Genomic DNA, 24,657 nt, shown 5'->3' on the forward strand with positions numbered 1-24,657 from the left:
TGGAAAGGGTGATAAACTCTAATACAATAGTAACAGGGGAGTTCTACACCTCATTTTCATTAATAGACAGGTCAACTAGATGGAAAATCAACAAAGAAACAAGAGGGCTAATTGACACTATGGAACAAATGGACCTAACTTATATCTCCAGAACTTTTCATCCACATTTGCAGACTTCACATTCTTATCAGTGCATGGAAGTTTCTCTAGGGCGGATCATATTCTAGGCCATAAAGCAAGTCTTAGCAAATACAAAAAAGTCAACACCAGGCATCTTTTCTGACCACAATGGAATGAAGCTGAAAATAACTCAAGAATCTAGAAAAAGAATTTGCTAAAGTGGCAGGATATAACATTACCACACAAAAATCAATAGCTTTTTTATACACAGGCAAGTAATTTTTTAAAAAAAAGTAAGAGATGTGTTTAGGTCACAGTTTGTGCAGTCAACAATAAAATCAAACAACCCTATTGGTTTGGTATTTGGTGAAGGCAGGAAAAAACAATTTTGGGGTACATGCAATAAAAGATCACGTGGTAAGCCAGGAAGCAGAGAAAGCAGCACAGCCCAACTCAAGCTGTTTTAACAACCCTCTCAAAAGAATTGATGAAATAATACAACAACAATTTTTCAAAGATACATCACCAATGACATAAAGACCCTCCCTCTATGGGACTGGCACTGTGGCATAGTAGGTTAAACCTTCACCTGTGGCACAGACATCCCATATGGGCATGAGTTCAATTCCCAGCTGCTGCACTTCTGATCCAGCTCCCTACTAATGGCCTGGAAAAGCAGTGGAATATGGTTCAGGTGCTTTTGTCTCTGCACCCATGATTGAGACCCAGAAGTTCCTGGCTCCTGGCTTTGGATAGGCCCAGCTCCAGCAGTAGCAACCATTTGGAGAGTGAACCAGAGGATGGAAGACCTCACTCTGTATTTGCTTCTCTCTGTCTGTAACTCTGCCTCTCAAACAATTAAATAAATCTCTGAAAAAAAGACTCACTTCTAGGCCCAAATTTTTAAAGATTCCATCACATTCCAAAAATGTCACCCTGAATACCAAGCCTTTTACACATATTCTTGGGGGATAATCCCACTAATATCCAAAGCAAAGTAGGAGGGTATAAACACCATTGTCAACATGTCAATCCATAGTTTTTCTCATTGCCTACTTGGAAAGTTCAAAAACCAAGTAATAGATATGGGAGGGTACATAATTCATTTATGTTGCTGTTCTGATAATTTTGCATTTAGCTTTTCAAACTCTAATTCAAGAAAGCTATAATATAAATCAATATAAATCACACAAACACCTAGCATTTCCAGACCTCTCATAAATAAGTTCTACTACCTTATAGTTCAAATTTATGCTTGCACTATATTTTCAAAGAAATTAAATTTCTTTTCCTTTTCTGCCCAATAAAGAACATAAATGCCCATCAACGGTAGACTGGATAAAGAAATTATGGGATATGTACTCTTTAGAATACTATACCGCAGTAAGAAACAACGAAATCCAGTCATTTGCAACAAAATGGAGGAATCTGGAACACATCATGCTGAGTGAAATAAGCCAGTCCCAAAGGGACAAATACCATATGTTCTCCCTGATCGGTGACAACTGACTGAACACCAAAAAGGAAACCTGTTGAAGTGAAAGGGACACTATGGGAAACGGTGACTTGATCAGCATAGCCCTGAATGTTAATGAACAACTTAATACATTATCCCTCTTAGTAGTTTTTTTGTCTGTTCTACTTAATATGACTGGTTTAATTCTGTAATTAATACACAGTTATTCTTAAGTGTTGAAATTTAACTGAAATGTGATCCCTGTTAAACATAAGAGTAGGAATAAGAGAGGGAAGAGATATATAATTTGGGACATGCTCAAGCTGACTTGCCCCAAATGGTAGAGTTAGAAACATACCAGAAGACTCCAATTTAATCCCATCAAGGTGGCATGTACCAATGCCATCTCACCAGTCCAAGTGATCAATTTCAGTTCGCAATTGATCATAATGAAAGGACTAAGAGTCAAAGGGAGCACATAAGCAAGTCTAGTACCTGCTAACACTAACCGATAGAATAAATAAAGGGGAGAGTGATCCAACATGGGAAGTGAGATACTCAGCAGACTCATAGAATGGCAGATGCCCTAAATAGCACTCTGGCCTCAGAATCAGCCCTAAAGGCATTACGATCTGGCTGAAAAGCCCATGAGAGTATTTCAGGCATGGAAAGCCAAGACACTCTGGAAAAAGATCTCTGTGAGTGAGATCCCAGTGGAAAGAACAGGCCTTCAAAGAAGGAGGTACCTTTCTCTGAAGGGAGGAGAGAACCTCCACTTTGACTATGACCTTGTCTAAACAAGATAAGAGTCGGAGAACTCAAGGGGCTTCCATAGCCTTGGAAACTCATGACTGGAGCATAGGGAGATTACTGATGCCATAGACAGGAGTGTCAATTGGTAAAGTCAACAACAGGAGTCACTGTGCACTTACTCCTCATGTAGGATCTCTGTCCTTAATGTGCTATGCATTGAGATTTAATGCTATAACGAGTACTCAAATAATATATTTCACTTTGTGTTTCTATGGGGGTGCAAACTGTTGAAATCTTTACTTAATGCATACTAAACTGATCCTCTGTAAAAAAAAAAAAAGAAAAGAAAAGAAAAGAAAAGAAACTATCAACTCCCAACTTGACTCTCACTGGGATTAAACATGACAATAGGTCTGATCTGATTTCATCATCATTAAAAAAAATCATCTATTATTTTTCACTTTATGTTTCTGTGTGGGAGCAAACTGTTGAAATCCTTACTTAATGTATACTAAGCTGATCTTCTGTATATTAAGATAATCGAAAATGAATCTTGATGTGAATGGAAGGGGAGAGGGAGTGGGAAAGGGGAGGGTTGTGGGTGGGAGGGACGGTATGGGGGGGAAGCCATAGTAATCCACTATTCGTACTTTGGAAACGTATATTCATTAAATAAAAGTTAAAAAAAAAAGAAGGGAAAAAAAAAGAACATATTCTTAGAGGTAGTATTCTAAGTGAATGAGTAACATTATAACTAAAATGAAATTTACATAGAAATGATAAAAAAGATTCTGGACATTCTATCTGGTGACAGTTTCCATTCTGAAGCTCTCCTTGCATTCAGTTACATGTTGAAAGGACTTTGTTTCATTGATTACACGGTGACTCCATCATTGGATCCTTAAAGTCATAAATAGCTTTAACATCTTTTAACATTTTTATCCTTGAAATTAAGAAGCTCCTGACAACTCTGGATATGAGAACTTTGTGCCAATTGAATTAATGGCATCTTGAGAAGATTATCTGAAATCAGAAAACTTATACTCTTCATTATACTTAATTGCCGATCATTTAATAGCTAAGTCTTGCCACAGAACCATGAATGAGGTCATTTCCTGAGGATTAACTTGTATGAAATCCAGAAAGAGGAATGTGCACAGAATTCCATGTAACCTGGAATACTATGTTCAGACACCTGGCCAGAGAGACAGTCTGAGGTGAGGCTGCACCTGGAGCTAGGATAGGTGGCACACAATCCTGGGGCCAAGCCAGTCAAATGAGTTCCACACAGCATCCCTATCATCAATATTCTCAACGTCATACATCTCTTTAATTGTTTAAACATAGCTTATATGTAACTCAATTGCAACAAATGTTTTGAATTAAAGTCTAGATCCACTAGCTGGACACTTTCTAAGTCAGTCTGTTGTTGCTTTTGTTTTCTATTTTCTGTTCTTAAAAAGTGTGTGATTCTTAAAATACTTAAGAATAAATTAAATGAAAACTCTAAAAATGTGAAGTTTTGAAGTTGTGTGATGTTGCTTTCTTGACTTTAATTCTACTTTAGCAACTTGCACTTACAGTGAAAAGCATGAGTACTTCCTAATGCAACTAAATTATTTTGGAAGAAAATATATTTGGAAGAAAATATGGATGATTTTGAGTCTGATTGTCAGGCAAATATGATCTTACTTGGCTGGATTTAAAATAGTAAGATGACTTCTAGGCAAAACAGAAAATGAAAAGAGAAAGTGTTGCCCTCAACTCTTGGGATATTAATATCCTGTGTACATTGCTGATAATAGATTTGCTTCCATTCCTGTGTAAGAGATATTTCTTAACCTGAGGACATACGTTCAAAACAATCATGTAATAACATCTCATACTCACTAAACCAGTAGCTCCAAACTGAAGTTGGTGGATCGTCTCCAAAAAACCAACACCGCCAGAAGAAGCCTTCATGATGGTATATAACGGATATTTCCTCATAGTTTCTCAAATCTTCATCATACTATGAAATAAAATATTCGTTTTTTGAAATTCTGGCTCCACAAGTGAAATCATGTTTTGCATGGAATTCTACAACATACTGAGGAGATACTATTTATCTGCAGAGTGGGAAATGCATTTATAGGATACACTGCCTGGCATTTATTTTGTAATAAATAGTCCTCAAATAAGTACTCCTTAAATTTTAATGTACACAACCAGAGGCCTTGCTGAACCATACATTCTGGTTTGTTATACACAGATGGAGACCAAAATCCTTCATTTCTAACAAGCTCTCAAGTGATTCCATTTCTGCTGTTTGGTGGATTATATTTGAAGTGGCAAAACAATATTGCTCCAAAATAGAGTAGAATATGTTGATATGTTTTAATGTTTGATGGTGTATATGTAGGGAATCATTATAATATTCCTTCTATTATTGTATGTTTGAATTTTCATAATAAAAAGTTTTAAATAGTGAATTTAAAGTAAATAATAAGTGCAGTAGGCTCAATATATATCTTAAAAGTTCATTGAAAATAGGTATAATGAAAAAATACGCAAATATTTTAAAATGATTGTACCACAAAAAACTTACCTTATAATTCGATTGTTCACACAAACTTTTTGAAGTATCCTCATATATATATTTAAATGACTGGCTACCTAATCATCAATTTAAATGGAAAACATAAGTTTCAAATACTCCTAGTTGCAGAAGGACTCAAGAAAGAGCCCAATGACTTTGTGCAATATAACTGAAGTATTGGTGCTTTATAAAGGATAATATCATTTAACAAAGTGCCCTCCGAAGGTATATATAAATACAACATAAATTTTTGTTCTTCTTAGGTGTTATATAATACCCCCCTTTGAGAATAATCTGCTGCTGCACCTACCGCTGCACCATAATTTGAGTTAAAAATTACAGCAAGGCCTTTTGCCATTCAGTCAGTCAATTGAGACCAGAAGTGGGATCATTTCTACTGCTTATTTAGACTAAGCTTGACCTGACCAAATATCTATACAGAAAAAAATTCCAACCAAGACATCTCCACTGCCTTAAATATTTCAAATTGCTGTGACTGAGACAATCAGATTTGAAAAGTCAAGGCTTGTTTATTCCAAATAACTTATATAAGATGAGATTGACTAACAGAAAGCCTAATCTCCAAGATATATATTTTAGTCTCTGATTTTTTTTTATTTTTACAAATATTTTTATACTTTTTAAGACTCACATTTTTGATTAATGATAATTGTTCACATTTATGGGATGCAATATGACATTTCAATATATGAATGCAATGTGTACTGATCAAATGTGGATAATTAATGTTTTTATCTCTCCTTGTCATTACATTATGATTGGATTATGGAGCTCCCTCTATTTTCTAAGAAATCTGAAGTTATTATAAACACCTACTGGCTGTGTAACACTAGGAAATTATTCCTTCTATTATTTGGTACCCATCATACAAACTCCCTTAACCTACACCCTCACTCATCTCAACATCTAATAACCACTATTATAAATTCATATCAATATTTTAGATTACATATGTGAGGGAGAACATGGATATTTGTCTCTCCATGTCTGGCTTATATCAGTTCTGATAATATCCTCAAGTTGCATTCATTTTGTTGCAAATAACAGGATATCATTTTTCTTTTTTTTTAACTTTTATTTAATGAATGTAAATTTCCAAAGTACGGCTTATGGATTACAATGGCTTCCCCCCCATATTGTCTCTCCCACCCGCATCCCTCCCCTTTCCCACTCTCTCTCCCCTTCCATTCACATGAGGATTCATTTTCAATTCTCTTTATATACAGAAGATCAGTTTAGCATCCATTAAGTAAAGATTTCAACAGTTTGCACCCCCATAGAAACACAAAGCGAAATATACTGTTTGAGTACTCATTATAGCATTAAGTCTCAATGTACAGCACATTAAGGACAGAGATCCTACATGAGGAGTAAGTGCACAGTGACTCCTGTTGTTGACTTTACAAATTGACACTCCTGTTTATGGCATCAGTAATCACCCTATGCACCAGTCATGAGTTTCCAAGGCTATGGAAGCCCCTTGAGTTCTCCGACTCTTATCTTGTTTAGACAAGGTCATAGTCAAAGTGGAGCTTCTCTCCTCCCTTCAGAGAAAGGTACCTCCTTCTTTGAAGGCCTGTTCTTTCCACTGGGATCTCACTCACAGAGATCTTTCATTTAGTTTTTTTTTTTTTTTTTTTTTTTTTTTTTTTTTTTTTTTTTTTGCCAGAGTGTCTTGGCTTTCCATGCCTGAAATACTCTTATGGGCTTTTCAGCCAGATCGGAATGCCTTTAGGGCTGATTCTGAGGCCAGAGTGCTGTTTAGGACATCCACCATTCTATGAGTCTGCTGAGTATCTCACTTCCCATGTTGGATCACTCTCCCTTTTATTTATTCTATCAGTTAGTATTAGCAGGTACTAGACTTGTTTATGTGCTTCCTTTGACTCTTAGTCCTTTCATTATGATCAATTGTGAACTGAAATTGATCACTTGGACTGGTGAGATGGCATTGGTACATGCCACCTTGATGGGATTAAATATTATTCATGGCTGAATAATATTCTATTACATATGTATACCACATTTTCTTTATGCATAAGTTGATGGACATCTTGGCTGATTTCATAAAGGGCATATTTTAAGATCATTTTTATTATTTTCAAGTACATAGTTATTTAAACTATACTTTTTTTAAGAAATATTTTTATTTGACAGATAGAGTTAGACAGAGAGAGATAGAGAGAAAGGTCTTCCTTCCACTGGTTCAACCCCAAATGGCTGCTACAGCCGGCGCTGCACCAATCCGAAGCCAGGAGCCAGGTGCTTCCTCTTGGTCTCCCATGCGGGTACAGGGCCCAAGCACTTGGGCCATCCTCCACTGCCTTCCCCAGCCACAGCAGAGAGCTGGACTGGAAGAAGAGCAACCAGGACTAGAACCTGGCATCCATATGGGATGCTGGTGCCACAGGCGTAGGATTGACCAAGTGAGCCACGGCACCAGCCCCTAAACTATACTTTTAAAATGCATTATCTACTAGAAGTTCTTAGAAAGCTCAATTGAATTAATAGCATATTTTCTAATGTTAATTGGTGCTTCCAAATTTTTGTGGGGATTCAATAGATTCTACCCTTATATCATCTAAATATGATTTATGAATACTGTGTATTCTTTTAATTTGCAGTGTGTAGTATTATAGTTTCAATAATAGTTTGGATGTCCTAAAAATTTCCATGTATTGGTTAATTCTCAAAGTCTCAAATTAATGATTAATGGATTACATTTAATAGTTAATTGATGAAAGTTAGAAACTTGATCTAATATGTTATTTAAGATGTGCGCTCAGTGGGAGGTCTTCAGTTCATTGAGAGAAACCCTCAGAAATTAGGTTCTCACCAAAAGGTTGGTTGCTTATAAGTGCTTAGTGGGCATAGCTTCTCTCACTCCCTTGCTGGCTCTCTCACTTTCTCTCTCTCTCTCTCTCTCTCTCTCTCTCTCTCTGCTTTCTGGTTCACCATATGATTCCCAGTTCCCGTACCAGTCCACCATCCACCACCCTCATCATACTTCAGACCAAAGAGACTCTGTGATTTTGTACTGTTAGCCTCCAAAACCATAAGCCAAAATAAACCTTCCTTCTTCCTAAGTAGCTTCTCTTGTATATTGTAAATTGTCACAAAAGCTGGCATAGCTATTAAGGAACTTTATGTATTAAAATAATGCTGGGGAATGCATTTATCATAATGGTTATCCTATATCAGAGTGCCTGTGTGCAAGACCCGGCTCCACTCATGATTCCAATTTCAGCTAATGCACTCCCTGAGAGGCAACAGGTAATGGCTCAAGTAGCTGGGTCCCTGTCACCCACACTGGAGATCTGGATTGAGTTTCTAGCTCCCAATTTCATTGTTCATCAGCCCCAGTTGTTGCAATTATTTGTGGAGGGAACCAGGGGGTGGGGCAATCTCTGTATCTCTGCATCTCTCTGCTTTCAAAATGAAATGCTAATTATTTGATTAAAATGCTGGAAACTGCAGCATAGCTCTGTCTTATTCATAGTAGTGGAAGCCAAACTAATGTGTTTATGATTTATGTATTTGGTCAATGTAGAGATAGTTTTTAATACTTCTTTTGATCTCCTGACTATGTAATGGGTATATTCTCCCATCTTCAGTTTCCATATATGTACTTTTGTGACATAGTAAAGACCATGTATACGTTAAGAACTGTAGGGAGTGGTGCTGTGGCATAGTAGGCTAAGCCTCTGACTGCAGTGCCAGCATTCCATAAGGGCGCCAGTTTGTATCCTGGCTGCTCCACTTCTGATCCAGCTCTCTGCTATGGCCTGGGAAAGCCCTTGGGCCTCTGTACCCACGTGGGAGACCCAGAAGAAACTCCTTGTTCCCGGTTTTGAATTGGCCCAGCTTCAGCCGTTGCAACTATTTGGAGAGTGAACCAGCGGATGAAAGACCTTTCTCTCTGTCTTTCCCTCTCTGTCTGTAACTCTACCTCTCAAATAAATAAAATAGTTTTAAAAAATATAAGAATGGTAGAAATGTTGGATACTAGACCCAGTTTTATTAACTAAACTCTCCTAGTAGTGAATGCCAAGAAATGATTAAAAAAAAAAAAACAACTTCTGTAAGTAATTATACAGAACGTGGGAGATTGAGAACTCTTGAGCTCAACAATGACCACACATGAAAGCAGTTACACATGAAACTTGTCAATTGTTCCATTTGCTAGCATCTGTGATTAACTGTGTAATATGAGAGAATATGGGTGACAACAGCTAACCAACACAAGATAAGGAATTAGTTTTGGATCAACTTTTTTTTTGTATTTCTGCACTTCAATTATTCTTTTTTTTTAATTTTTTTTTTTATTTGAGAGGTAGAGTTACAGAAAGAGAGAGGGAAAGAAAGAGAGAAAAGTCTTCAACCCACTGGTTCACTCCCCAAATAACCACAATGGCCAGAGCTGAGCCTATCTGAAGCCAAGAGCCAGGAGCCAGGAGCCAGGAGCCAGAAGTTTTTCCGGGTCTCCCACATGGGTGCAGGGGCCCAAGGACTTGGGCCGTCTTCCACTGTTTTCCCAGGCCACAGCAGAGAGCTGGATCAGAAGAGAAGCAGCAAGGACTTGAACTGGCACCATTATGGGATGCTGATACCTCAGGCAATAGCTTTACCTGCTATGCCACAGAGCTGGCCACAGAGCTGGCCCCTTCAATTATTCTTGCATGAAACAACTATGATCTATTCTGGGCACAAGTAAAAGTTGCGATGTATAACATCATGGCTTCATATTGTTTTCTGTTCTCTCCATGTGAGTCTAGCACTAACTTCTCATTCTACGTAATTCCATACTAGAAAACAGAAGTAATTACACTAAACTCTAATCAAGTTTTTCTTATTCATCATTTTCACTAATCTCTTATTTCTACTAAGGATCATTCTTAATAGTATTCTTAATAAAGAAACAGTACAGAAAGGGTCCAGAGTAATAATTACCATTATCATCAATTATATTTTAGATTGTTATTTAGATATTTGCTAACTTAAGCAATAATTTAGTGTCTTCTTGGTAACTTGACATCAATATTTGTTGAAAAATATTCCATGAATCTGATTTCTACAAATTATGTCTATGAAATCCACAGATATGCTTATTTTTCTCTTACAGTAAATATGCTTTTTTAAAGATTTAATTTATTTATTTGAAAAACAAGTTACAGAGAGGCAGAGGCAGAAAGAGAGAGAAAGGTCTTCCATCCGCTTGTTCACTCGCCAGATGGCCGCAATGGCTGAAGTTATACCGATCAGAAGCCAGAGCCAGTAGCTTCTTCCAGGTTTCCTATGTGGGTGCATGGGCCTCAGGACTTGGGCCATCTTCCACTGCTTTCCCAGGCCATAGCAGAAAGCTGGATCAGAAGTGGAGCAGCCGGGACTCGTACCAGCACCCATATAGGATGCCGGCACTATAGGAGGCAGCTTTACCCACCACGCCACATCGCTGGCCCCTACAAATACTTTTAATGATTGAAAATTGCCTTTACTCAAATGAATTATTACAGGGAAAATAGAATTGTTAATAAATTTATTTGTTAATAATCATTTACTATTCATAGGATATTAGCTCTGGATATGATCTTTGCTTCTTACATACGGGTGGCAAATATGGTATATATATCATAAACAAATGAAATCATCAGAAAATAGTGGAAAGAATACTGGATTGAAAGAGGGGAAAATCCTGTTTTAGGTACTGTCCCATCCATAAGTTTTGAGAACTTTAAGAGCCCCACTTTCTCAAATGTCAATTAATTATCTGATCTGTAAAATTAATTCAGTAAATTTTCACTAAAAGCCAACCATATTTGTAAGTATTAGTATCAACTGTGTAATGTAAAGGGCACTGGATGGGGAGTGAAGTGAATGGTGCTTATTAAAGCTTGGACTATATGATTTCTGTAATCACTTTCAGTTGTAACATTCTAGGATTCTATTTATTGCCCACAGTACTATTCATAGAAGTCATATATATGTAATAATATATGTAAACTGTATAGGTAGCAGCCTAAGTAATTAATATCATAGATGCCAGGATGGTACCCAATTAGAAAATCTGCCACTAGAAATGTATCCCTTTGGAGCCAGCGTGGTGGCATAGCAGGTAATGCTGCCACCTGCAACACCAGCATATAGGCTCTGGTTCAGGGCCTGGCTTCTTCAGTTCCAATCCATCTCTCCGCTAATGGCCCAAGAAAAGCAGTGGAAGATGGTCTAAGTGTTTGGGCACCTGCACCCACATGAGAGACCCAGATGAAGCTCCTGGCTTCTGGCTTTGGCTTGGCCCAGGAGTGGCCGTTGTGGTCAGCTGATGACTGAACCAGCAAATGAAACATCTCTCTCTATCCCTGTATCTTCCCCTCTCTGCATAGCTCTGACTTCCAAATAAATAAATACCCAAAAGGAGAAATGTATCCCTTTGATCATTAGAAGGCAAACACTGCTGAGAGTGGTACCACCTTAAGACTAAACCATCATCTACACGTTTATGAAAGTTTTAACCAGTAGAAGTTTTTAAAATAATAATGGGTGGGATATAAAGAGCATACATTAGTTAAGAACTGAAGCAATGGAAGCCTTCATGAAATGGAAAATGGCATACGAAACAAAAAATGATGGCGGAGAGAAAACTTTAGCCAACCTCTGAATTTTCTGAGAACCTAAATCAGCACTTCCACACTCCTCACACAGAATAGTCCAGAGAATTTTAGCATGAGCTGTCATCGCCATCTAACTCTCAAAAATCGATTTTGTCTTCAGGGAAGCAATAGCTTTTCTGCTGTAGTGGAGAATTGCTTCAAAGAGTAAATCTTGTTTTTTCTGCATGAAGATGTTACAAAGATTAGTCAATACTAAGTGATGAGTGTAGTTTTGTAATATGTTTATATTTCACTTCCCTGACATCGAAGTTTGAGAAAAGTCATTGGTTCAGAAGTGAACTTTCCCATAAAACTTCTATTCTTACTGAAATAAAGTTGTAACAAAAGAAAATCAAAAGTAACTTTGAGCCATTCTGAAAGAGATATAATGCTTCTTCATAAGAGGCCATCTAAAGAAATGTAATGCTTAAGTTCATTAATAGATAAAATATTTTGCCTTACATCTCTACATTAGCCTTTTTTGTTGGTATAGATATTGATATTGATATGGATATAGATACAGATTTACACGTATATTTCAAGCCTTAGCTTTAAATGTTAAAATAACTAAAAACAAAATCACATCAAGGAAAACATTTTGCAGGATAATAATCCAGATTACCAGGTTTTAATATGTGAAACTAACATGCCTGGCAAATAAACCTGCAACAATATTTATTCAAGCTTTATAAGGTTCAAGTCCCACTTCTTATACTAGTCTTTCCTAAGACATTTATCCTGTGTTCTACATGTCCAAGCTACAAATCAACTCTGAAAAATAGTCACTAAATTTAAAAATAAAACTTACTAAAATTAAAACCAAAAAAAAATCATCTTACACTCCAGAATGTCAATTTTCTAAAATGCAGATTTATTTTATGGGAAATTGTTGAAATCCCATATTTTCTAAAAACTGCATTAGATTTCTGTTTACCTCATCTTCAGTGTCCAAAGTTCCATTGTTAGTATCAAAACTTTCACAGGTCTCCGTTGCAAGTAACCAATATTCTGTTCCAAATGCTACAAGAAACAGAATAATGCCAATAGCACCAATCATTCCTGCTGTGAGAGCAGCAATTCCAGTCTTCATGATAGAACTGGCAGATTTTATTTTTTTTTTGCTAAAATTGCATGCAAAAGAAGCACTTAAATGACCAATTGCTACAGCACGGTCTGTGGGTCCCAAGAGAAGGCACTATTTTAAGACTAGGATTAACATCTTTTTGTGACTGGTCTAGGTTTCACTGGACTGTGGGAGAAGAGCTATTAAAAGCAAATGACCTGGTTCAGTTTAGCCACTGGGCTATACACCACAAACATGCTCCAAAGTTTCCCTCTTCCTTTCCCTCTCCTCAATTTCACAAACTAACTCTAGAAAATAGAAAAGAGAAAAATATAATAGTATCTTTTGTAATGATATCTATAATGGGAGTAAGTGGCTACTTGGAGTCAGGATTACAAATTATTGTGATTATTATTCAATAACTTACATTAAATCTCATTCAGTAAAACCTTCCACAAAACAAAATGTTAATGTTTAACAAAATGTTAAGCACAGCTCTTACAGACTAGTCTTTAAGACTTGGCAGAGAAGCTGTAAGAACTCTTTTTTACAAAGGATGTAAAACTGTAATTTTTCACAATTCCTAAATGAGACTGGTTACCATTTCTTGCGTCTTAGACGTCATGATCAAACTAAGGGTTGGTGCAAGAATTATCCTAGGAAATTATCCAAAAATACATGTACACCAAAAAATTATTTGTTTAATCAGCTTAATACATTTAGAAAAAGAGACTTCATAGACAGTTTGTTGGATCAGAGGTGACTTGTTTAAATGAGAGTGGAAAACTGAGTGGTGGTATATTGTTATGTTAAATGAGTGATCTTTACAGCTTGGATTTAAATCTCATTTACTCTATTTACTAGCTTATGACTTTGAACAAGTCTCTAAATTTCAGTTTTTACACCGTTAAAGTGGTGATGACAGCAATATCTAACTTTTAAGTTTGTTGTTAAGGTAAAACACAAAACATAATGCCTGGCACATCATATGAAACAATGCATCTTTTTTTGAGCACCTTCTTTGTAAACATTTCTGTGTAAGTCCTCTGGATACAAAAAAAAAAGCATAGGATATGAAGTCTGTCCTTGTGGAAACTATTATTGAATAGGAAAAAAAGTACATATTTGGGTCAAATAAAATAATATAGATTATACAATCAAGCATAAAAATTTATTAGCTGAGAGAATGTAAGGTTTGTTGCATACTGGTTACTAAGTATTATGCGATGTTTTATGAAGAATATAATGTTATATAAGACATAATCCTTTATATTAATAGGGGCTATTTTACATAGAGTAAGAGAGTAGGAGAGAGAGAGAGAGAGAGAGAGAGAGAGAAATGTGATATATGGTTCAAAGAATGTTACAGTAGAAACAAGGACCATGAAGGGTTTGGACAGATGGTAGAGACAGGGATGACAGGTGGAGGGACTTGAAGTGCCTGTCTCAGGAAGATAGACTTTGTTTGACTGCCCTGGAGGGCTTTCTACCAAGCCTGGATCCCTTGTATCATATAAAGGGTACAGACACCTCCCCAAATCCTTCAGACTGGCTGACTGAATGCATTATTCTTTAACTGAGTGAAATGCAGCTGGAAAAGCCACACAAAGAACACAATCCAAATATCCTCCATTTGGCAAAGCGCCTGCTGGTACCAGGCCAGGAGAACAAGTTTGTATGAGATTTATTTCCCCTCCTTGTTTTTCAAGGAGGTTATCAGTGGAAGCATTAAAGTAAAAGAATCCTATGAACATTTTCCTTGAAAGAAGATTACAATCATCTTTATTCCCAAGGGTATCTTCAAGCTCTAAGTTTAAGTATCCCAGGATAAAGCTAATGTATATAGCAGCAAAGAGGCCCATAAATCAACCATGAACTAGACTTTTCTGTAGGTGAGCATGTTCTGTCACAGGAAAGTTACCCATTGGTTTTTATAAAAAGAAGTTGTATCAGTGACAAGGAGCTGATAACTAAAATAAGAAAACAAGGCATAGGTAACTGGAAGCTTGTGAAGAATTATATAGTGATAACTGATGTCTCTCAAGCTTTAGAAGCTAAAAAGTGTTGTCACTGTTAAAGTTAAAACAATAACATTTATCTGACCACTAAGTATTTCAAAAAGAAGCACCTGTTAATATGGATTCAACATTCTGTTTTCAATTTACACTGCTACCAGAGTGATAGCTTCCTCTTATCAAAATCAATTGTACCACCCATCACCTCTTTCAATTGTCTTCAAAATAAGTAACATTTCATGAGAAGATGCATTCAGTCCTTAAAGAAACACAGGACAAAACCTTAGTTAATTGCATACCAATATATAGCAAGTGAATGATGTCTTAAAATTAGCTGCTGTATTGTTATTCATTAGCTACATATAAAATGTAGTGTTACCAATCAACTATATAATAAACTCATTTTAACTATTTCTGTTTAATCAGTATATGTGGTATACTTTTACTGAAGAATCATATTAAACTTTGTTAACATTTTGACATCATTGGAGATATAGGTATTAAAGGGAGAGAATGATCCATCATGGGAAGCAGGATACACAGCAGACTCACAGAATGGCAGATGTCCTAAATAGCACTCCGGCCTCAGAATCAGCCCTTAAGGCATTCGAATATGGCTGAAGAGCCCATGAGAGTATTTTAGGCATGGAAAGCCAAGACACTCTGGCAAAAAAAAAAAGACCTAAATGAAAGATCTCTGCAAGTGAGATCCCAGTGGAAAGAACGGGCCATCAAAGAAGGAGGTACCTTTCTCTGAAGGGAGGAGAGAACTTCCACTTTGACTATGACCCTGTCGGAATAAGATCGAAGTCGCCGATCTCAAAAGGCTTCCATAGACTTGGCAACTCATGACTAGAGCCTAGGGAGATTACTGACGCCATAAACAAGAGTGTCAATTTGTTAAGTCAACAACAGGAGTCACTGTGTACTTACTTCTCATGCGGGATCTGTCCTTAATGTGTTGTCCAATGTGAAGTAATGCTATAACTAGTACTGAAACAGTATTTTACACTTTGTATTTCTGTGTGGGTGCAAACTGATGAAATCTTTACCTAATATATACAAAATCGATCTTCTGTATATAAAGATATTTGAAAATGAATCTTGATGTGAATGCAATAGGAGAGGGAGCAGGAGATGGGAGGGGTGCGAGTGGGAGGGAAATTATGGGGGGAAGCCATTGTAACCCACAAACTGTACTTTGGAAATTTATATTTATTAAATAAAAAATAAAAATAAAAAATTATCATTTTATGGACAGTTATGGACACTGTTTTCTAAGTGAGAAATAATAGGACTATCAACCTGGATATTTATGAACTGAATTCTGTTTCAAAAATTTGAATGACTTGTTTCCTTTACAATAACATGAAGATTGGAATACAGTTTGGAGATTCCCCCAGAAACCTGAATATAGCCTTACTATACAACCCAGCCATCCCACTCCTAGGAATTTACCCAAGGGAAATTAAATTGGCAAATAAGAGACCTATCTGAACCTCAGTGTTTATTGCAGCTCAATTCACAATAGCTAAGACATGGAATCAACCTAACTGCCCATCAACAGAAGACTGCATAAAGAAATTATGGGATATGTCCTCTATAGAATACTATACAGCAGTAAAAAAAATGAAATCCAGTCATTTGCAACAAAATGGAGAAATCTGGAAAACATCAGAAAACAATAGGCTGGGTGAAATAAGCCAGTCCCAAAGGGACAAATAACATATGTTCTCCCTGATCGGTGACAACTAACTGAGCACCTAAAAGGAAATGTGTAGAAGTGAAACTGACACAATGAGAAACAATGACCTGATAAGCCCTTGTCTTGACTGTTGAGGAATAGCTTTCTATTTTATTTTTTTTAGTATTTTCTTTTTCTACCTTAATACCATTGGTTGAACTCTTTAATTAACACACGATTATTCTTAGGTGTTTAAATTTAACTGAAAATTGATCCCTGTTAAAAATAAGAGTGGCAGCCGGCGTCACAGCTCAATTGGCTAAACCTCCGCCTGCGGTGCCAGCACCCCGGGTTCTAGTCCCAATTGGGGAACCAGATTCTGTCCTGGTTGTTCCTCTTCCAGTACAGCTCTCTGCTGTGGCCTGGGAAGGCAGTGGAGGATGGCCCAAGTGCTTGGGCCCTGCACCTGCATGGGAGACCAAGAGGAAGCACCTGGCTCCTGGCTTCAGATCACTGCAGCACACCAGCCGTAGCAGCCATTTGTGGGGTAAACCAACAGAAGGAAGACCTTTCTCTCTGTCTGTCTCTCTCTGTCTCTCTCTCTCTCTCATTAACTCCACCTGTCAAAAAAAAAATAAGAATGGCAATAAGAGAGGGAGGTGATGTTATAGTTCAGCACACACCCATTCAGACTTACCCCTAAACAGTAGAGCTAGAAACGTGCCATGGGACTCTAAACCCATTAAGTTGGCATGTACCAATGCCATCTTACTAGTTAAAGTGATCAATTTAAGTTCATAATTGATCATAAAGACAGGATTAAGTGTCAAAGGGGTCGCATAAATAAGACCAGTGTCCGCTAATAATAATTGATAGAATTAAAAAGGAGAGGCCGGCGCCGCAGCTCACTAGGGTAATCCTCCACCTGCAGTGCCAGCACCGCAGGTTCTAGTCCTGGTTGGGGCGCCAGATTCTGTCCCAGTTGCTCCTCTTCCAGGCCAGCTCTCTGCTATGGCCCGGGAGTGCAGTGGAGGATGGCCCAGGTCCTTGGGCCCTACACCCACATGGAGACCAGGAGGAGGCACCTGGCTCCTGGCTTCGATGGGTTCAGCGCGCCAGCCGCAATGTGCCGGCTGTAGTGGCCACTTGGGGGGTGAACCAACAGAAAAAGGAAGACCTTTCTCTTTGTCTCTCTCTCTCTCACTGTCTAACTCTGCCTGTCAAAAAAAAAAAGTTGAATTCTGATATTTAATTCACCCTTGATAAAAGTAATTGCTACTTAAATTGATTCATAACTATTCATTTTGTAAACTGCTTTAAGTTTTGAATTTAAAATATTTTTCTATATTTAGAAAGAAAAGATTAAGAGTGTTTTTTATATTTTATATGCAATATTTATAATTTTAGTCTATACTTGGTTTTTACAATATGTCATACAGATTTTGAACAGTTGGAGATTTATCCAACACACTGATACATGTGGGAATAAAATACTAAAATTCCAACTACATAGTACCAGCTGTACTTCTTTGTCTACATATGCAGAAACTGATTTCCAGTATGTTATATCAGAAATGGAATTACACCTGTACTCTCAAAATTTTCTTTCTGACCCATTGTCTTACTGTCTTTGACAGTGCCCTCTGCTAAAACATTAAGTACTAAAATTTCATATTTTCCCAAATGTTATCTTATAGTTTATCTTATGATGTTACAAATAACCGTTTATCACTTCTTATTAAAAATCTTTTTTGATCATATGAGGTTGAGTAATATTTTAATAATACAACTCCTTGTGAGCTGTTAATTTTCCTATTTCTCCACTGTAAAATATACAGACAAACCGTGTTGTATGTAAAGAGAGAAGGTTAATATACAGACAAACCTAATTCCGTTCTCCATTATCTTCATGGAAAATAGATATGTTATTTATTAGTGCAGGTAGAGACAAGAAGCGTATTTTAAAAATAAAATCCTTTTCTTGAGTTAGTTTTCTCTTCAAAAGCAACTTATCAGCAATCATAAATCATTTACCAAAAGCTGCTAGGTCAATTCTTTAGCCAGCTAGAAATCTGATTCCCAAAATGCAATAAAAATGGCTATAGAGGTGATAAAAGTTCATTTTCTGGTTATAACCAAATGGACAAAGGGATCTGGGCTATGGAATCAAGCTTAAGACAAAATTATCAAAATTAAATTAAGATAAAGTATTTTGGAAAATGGTAGGTATTAGTTGACACGTTATATTTATATTACTTAAGAATAATATTGCTTTTTATCATAAGAAGTGTCATGATTTAAATGTATTAAATTATTTAAAAGCAAAAATAGTAATCAGGTTAAGTCCAGTAAGTTTATCTACAGTAATCTCCAGCAGGAAACATGAATTAGAAAAGCAATGAAGCCAAGGCTCAGAACAGTTCTTTCTTTCCAACTAAGCGAGTTTATGGATGAGCTGCACTAATGCGATGAGCTCAAGATAAAACTGACAATCTCATGCTCCACATACAATCACACTGTGTTCCACACACATAGACTATATTAACAACAGTCAAGAATCTGTAACTGTAGACATAATAATGATTTTTTACCTTCAAAGGATAATATTAATATTTTAATACAGCAAACAAATCGTATACACAGCTACAGAACAGCAATTTTTTATAGACATTGTGTCCTTTTGAAGCATCATAAATCATTTCAGCTGAGTGTGATGTTTTGGCATGAACAGACCCATTTCCTTAACATTATAAATATAAACAAAGAAATCTCCCCAGCCACCAATTTATTTTGAGCTTTTTATATTCTTCACAATTTTTTAAGATTCAGGCATTGAAAATGTTCCAAATAAAGCATTATCTTTCTAAATAAGCTTCTGATAAACACTAGCATATGATTTGACTACATGATACCAAAGTACAGAAATTCAGGCTCACATTTAAGCTGAATTAATTATACACTCCTGGTGATGAGAGGCAGTGTCTTATTTTAAATCGTAAAGAATACCCAATAATGATAGCCAATTATTATTTATTCAATAAGTACTCACAGCTAAAGCACCATATGAAATGATTTACAACTGTTTATCTTTTGACACAAGCATAAAATTCATGAAAGGTGAGCCAACAACAGCAAAATACACATTCATCTGAAACATACATAGAATGCTCTCTAATATTGACCATATGGTAGGAGGTAAAACATATCTCAATACATTATTTAACTTTTATTTAATGAATATAAATTTCCAAAGTACGGCTTATGGATTACAATGGCTTCCCCCCCATACCGTCCCTCCCACCCGCAACCCTCCCCTTTCCCACTCCCTCTCCCCTTCCATTCACATCAAGATTCATTTTCGATTCTCTTTATATACAGAAGATCAGTTTAGCATACATTAAGTAAAGATTTCAACAGTTTGCTCCCACACAGAAACATAAAGTGAAAAATAATAGATGATTTTTTAAATGATGATGAAATCAGATCAGACCTATTGTCATGTTTAATCCCAGTGAGAGTCAAGTTGGGAATTGATAATTTCTTCTTCTTCTTTTTTTTTTTTTACAGAAGATCAGTTTAGTATACATTAAGTAAAGATTTCAACAGTTTGCACCCCCATAGAAACACAAAGTGAAATATATTGTTTGAGTACTCGTGATAGCATTAAATCTCAATGCACAGCACATTAAGGACAGAGATCCTACATGAGGAGTAAGTGCACAGTGATTCCTGTTGTTGACTTTACAAATTGACACTCCTGTTTATGGCATCAGTAATCACCCTATGCACCAGTCATGAGTTTCCAAGGCTATGGAAGCCTTTTGAGTTCTCCGACTCTTATCTTGTTTAGACAAGGTCATAGTCAAAGTGGAGGTTCTCTCCTCCCTTCAGAGAAAGGTACCTCCTTCTTTGAAGACCTGTTCTTTCCACTGGGATCTCACTCACAGAGATCTTTCATTTAGGTTTTTGTTTTTTGTTTTTTGGTTTTTGGTTTTTTTTGCCAGAGTGTCTTGGCTTTCCATGCCTGAAATACTCTAAATCATACAAAGTATCTTTGCCAAGCTAAATGGTGGGAAATATTCAACAGAAATGAAACTGGGAAATTTGCAAATGCAGAAATTAAACAATACAATGTTTTTAAAAATTTATTTATTTATTTGTCTGTTTATTTATTTTGAGAGAGAGAGAGCAAGTGAGCACTTCCAACATCTTATTCACTCCTCAAATGACTGGGAGCCAGAACTCACTTCAGATCTTCTACGTGGGTAGCACTGTTGCCTCCCAGGATGCACATTAGTCAAAACTGGGATCAGCAGCAGATCCAGGACTTGACCTGAAGTACTTCAATATGGGATGTGACATCCTAACTGGTGTCTTAATCAGTGAACAGAACACCCACCCACAAAACAACATAATGCTTATTTACCTTTGTAAATTTTATGGTTTTATTTTTAAATTAATAAATATATAAAATTATTTAAGGGGTGATACATATATGTTGCATAACATCAAATATATATATATTTTTTAAACATTTCACATTTCTTTATTTCAAAACATCTAAAATCCTACCTTTCAATTTATTTTCCATACAGAGATATATACTACATTAACATGATCTATATCACCCTACTATGTAATAAAACTGTAGAACTTCTTTCTCACTCCTATTTATAACCTAGTACTTGTTAACCTTTCCCCATCTTTAAATTCTATGACATCACTTTTTTTTCTTAGACTCCACATATAAGTGACATCACATGACACTTATCTTTCTGTGCCAGGTTTATTTCAGTTAACATGATGACCACAAGTTCCATCCATGTTGTTGCAAATGAAAAGGTTTCATCCTTTTTTACAGCTGAGTAGTATTGCACTGTGTATACGTATCACAATTTCTTTATCAATTCATTAATGGGTAAACTCTTCAGCTTTTTCTATCACATGACTATTGTAAATAGAATAACAATAAGCATGGGAGTTCATGTCTTTATGGCAGATGGGTTTAATTTCTCTAGGATATATACCCAGTAGTGGGATTGCTGGATCATATGGTAGTGTTTTAAGGGAACTTCGTACTGTGTTCTGCAACACCATACTAATTTACATTTCACCTAGAAAATGCAAAGATTCCCTTTTCTCCACATCCTTGCAAACACTTGTTATATTTTGTCTTTTTTTTAAGTTTTATTTTATCTATTTGAAAGACAGTTACAGAGAGTGGTAGAGACAAAGAGAGATCTTCCATATGCTGTTTGACTCCCCAAGTAGCCGCAATGGCCAGAGCTGAGCTGATCCGAAGCCAGGAGCCAGGAGCTTCTTCTGAGTCTCCCATGTGGGTGCAGGGGCCCAAGGACTTGGGCCATCTTCTGCTGCTCTCCCAGGCCATAGCAGAGAGCTGGATAGGAAGTGGAGCAGCCAGGATTCGAACTGGTGCCCACATGGGATGATGGCGCTGCAGACCAAGTCTTTAACCAGCTGCACCACAGTGCTGGCCCTTATTTTGTCTTTTTGATAATAACCAATCTATCTGGAGTGGGGTGCAAGCTCATTATAGTTTTTGAATTCATTTCCCTGGTGATTAGTGCTGTTGAACCTTTTTTTTCATGTACCTATTGGTAATTTGTGTGTCTTCGAGAAATGTTTTACTTGATCATTTTTAAAGCTTTATTTACTTATTTGTTTATTGATGTGAAAGGCAGGGGAAGCAAAAGAGAAAGAGAAGAGAGAAAGAGAGATCTTCCACTCTCTGCTTCACTCTTCAACTGGCCACAATGGCCAAATTTGGACCAGGCTGAAACCAGGAGCCAGGAAGTGCATCTGGGTCTCCCATAAGGATGACAGAACTCAAGCACTTGAGCCATCATCTGCTGCTTCCCAGACACATGAGCAGGAACCTAGATCAGAAGATGAGTAGCCAGGAGGAGGAGGGGTAGAAGGCTTGATGCTGTGGTAGAGTGGGTTCAGTCACTGCCTCTGACACCAGCATTCTATATCAGAGTGGCAGTTTGAGTCTTGGCTTATCTTGTGTGTGTGTGTGTGTGTGTGTGTGTGTGTAGGTGGGAGTTCTTGCATTCCTTTTTGGGGGACACTGGTAGTTCATGCATTCCTTATATGTTCTGGGTATTAATTCCTAGTCAAATGTACAGTTTGCAAATATTTTCTCCCACTCTGTAGGCTGTCACTTCTTTCTGTTGATTGCCTCCTATGCTGCACAGAAGCACTTTGGTTTAATGAAATCCCATTTGTCTCCACTTGCTTTTGTTTCTTGTACATTTGGGGTCTGCTGCAGAAAAATTTTCTATTCCTATGTCCCAAAATATTTTCCCTATATTTTCTTGCAGTAGTTTGAAAGGTTTAGTTCTTATATTTAGGTATTTAACCCATTCATTTTGAGTTGAATTTTGTGCATGGTGAGAAATAGGGGTCTTGTTTCATTCTTCTGAACATGGATATCCAATTTTCCCATCACCATTGGTTGAAGAGTATGCTCTTCGCAGTGCATGCTTTAGCACTTTTGTCAAAGATCAGAAGATGCATGTCTGTAGACATATGGGATTATTTATTGGTCTTCATTCTGTTCTGTTGATCAACTGAACTGTTATTATGCCAAAACTATGCTCATTCAAGTACTGCAGATATTTTTAAGTTAGGTAATATAAAGTCTTCTGCTTTGTTTATTTTACTCAAGATCACCTGTGCTATTCAGGGTCATTTGTGGTTCCATACAAATTCCAGTACTGTTTTCTTCTAATTCTCTAAAAAGTCATTGGAATTTTGATACTGATTTAACTGACTATAAACAGCTTTGAATACTATAAACAGTTTTGAACAGTTTTTGACTTCTTCAGAGTCACCCATGTGGATGCAGGGACTCAAGCGCTTGGGCCATCTTCCACTGCTTTCTCAGGACATTAGCACAGCTGGATCAGAAGTGGAACAGCCAGGACTCGAACCAGTGCCCATATGGGATGCCAGTGCTGCAGACCGGGGCTTTAACCCGCTGTATCACAGCACAGGCCCCATTGTTCTATATTCTTTCTACCCCTTTGGAGTTCTCAGACACTTCTTGGAGCCCAATAACTTGGAGACTTGCTTTCTTTCATGCTGTCCAAAATTTCCCATAACTTTTCTTCATTTTTTATTTTTTCTTCCTCAAATGGTGCATTTTCAAATGATATGTCTTTGAATTTACTAATTCTTTCTTCTGTTTGATCTGCTCTGCTCTTGATGCCTTATATAATGATTTTAATTTCACCTAGTGCACTTGGCAGTTGAGGGTTCCTGCCTGATTCTGTTTAATTACTTTATCTATCAAATATCTCTATTAGAATATTCAATTGTTTCTCTGTGTTCTCTTGAAGTTCATTGAGTTTCCTTTAAACAGCTTTTTTCTTGGCTTGGCAAAGTCTAATGCTGGCAAGTATTTATTGATTCATTTCTACAATACTTCCCAAACTCAAATTCCTTCTAAATCTGCAGTTCCTCTCTTGTTCATAATGAATTAGGTAAGTGCCTATTAAATGGCAAACTATCCCTACAAGTCTCTTCCTGGGTCTGTCTGTAGTAGTCTTTGGCTCCCTGTTCTGGGTCTACTGATGTTAAGGTGCTAAATCATACCCAGAGCCCACAGAACACCTAAACTACTTGCAGCCTGTGCATCCGAGCAAAACATGCAGACTCTGCTGCTGAGGTGAGCTCACTGCTTGTTGCCACACCTATCAGCAACTTGTGATGTCGGTTGGGGTATAAGACTGATCAACTGAGACCGAAGAATTCTTTTTGGCACTGCAGCAGATCCAGAACCTCTTTCTGTAGGCACTGTCTTGGACAATTAGGGTCTTCTAATCTGGGGGATTTACAAGTCTGGCACTGATTCTGAAAACAGTCCTTTGTTTTCTTCCTGCTTGCCAAAGGTTGTAGAAGATGCAGAGGATGCTTATAGTACCAGTTCCTCAGCTATGCCAACAGGAGCATTGTGATTCACACCTGGGTCTCACAGTCACCAGGCCCTATGCAATCTTGGGGGTGTACACCAGGCCTACATGAGGCTGGTATTGATACATGCCAAAAGAAGTATACGCTACCAGGTTTCAGGTCTCCCCTGATACTGAGGCAAGTCATGAGACTCCATCCATATATGCATGGCTATGTGAGGAAACTATTAGGACTGTCCAGTGTTGGACTTTACCAGCCCAGCACTGAGTTTCCAGTTAGGGTCTTGTGACTCCTTGATATCTGCTTAAGGTTGGTTGATGGTGACAAGGGCAGTACCATAGCTTTCCAGACTGACACTAGACCAGGGAATATGTGGGTCTCA

At 37.2% G+C, this 24,657-nt stretch overlaps 1 protein-coding gene and 1 pseudogene across 8 annotated transcripts in view; both read right to left on the bottom strand.

The window, feature by feature from the left end:
• The window catches only part of LOC138847683 (pyruvate dehydrogenase (acetyl-transferring) kinase isozyme 1, mitochondrial-like), a 9,425-nt pseudogene extending 5,227 nt beyond the window's left edge, over positions 1 to 4,198 (bottom strand).
• LOC103351928 (transmembrane protein 182) overlaps positions 1 to 12,783 on the bottom strand; it is a 297,822-nt gene extending 285,039 nt beyond the window's left edge. For all 8 annotated transcript variants that reach the window (XR_011385575.1, XR_011385576.1, XR_011385577.1 and 5 more), the window contains exons 1-2: positions 12,510 to 12,783; positions 4,220 to 4,340 (exon numbers count right to left, since the gene is read on the bottom strand). Coding sequence is in view for 5 of the 8 variants with exons in the window: in XM_070067072.1 (XP_069923173.1) it covers positions 4,220 to 4,340; positions 12,510 to 12,665 (277 nt within the window). In the remaining 3 variants the exon portion in view is untranslated. The remainder of the gene's footprint in view (positions 1 to 4,219; positions 4,341 to 12,509) is intronic.
• Positions 12,784 to 24,657: the final 11,874 nt, after the last annotated feature.

Source organism: Oryctolagus cuniculus, chromosome X (assembly GCF_964237555.1).
Source record: "Oryctolagus cuniculus chromosome X, mOryCun1.1, whole genome shotgun sequence".
NCBI lineage: Eukaryota > Metazoa > Chordata > Mammalia > Lagomorpha > Leporidae > Oryctolagus > Oryctolagus cuniculus.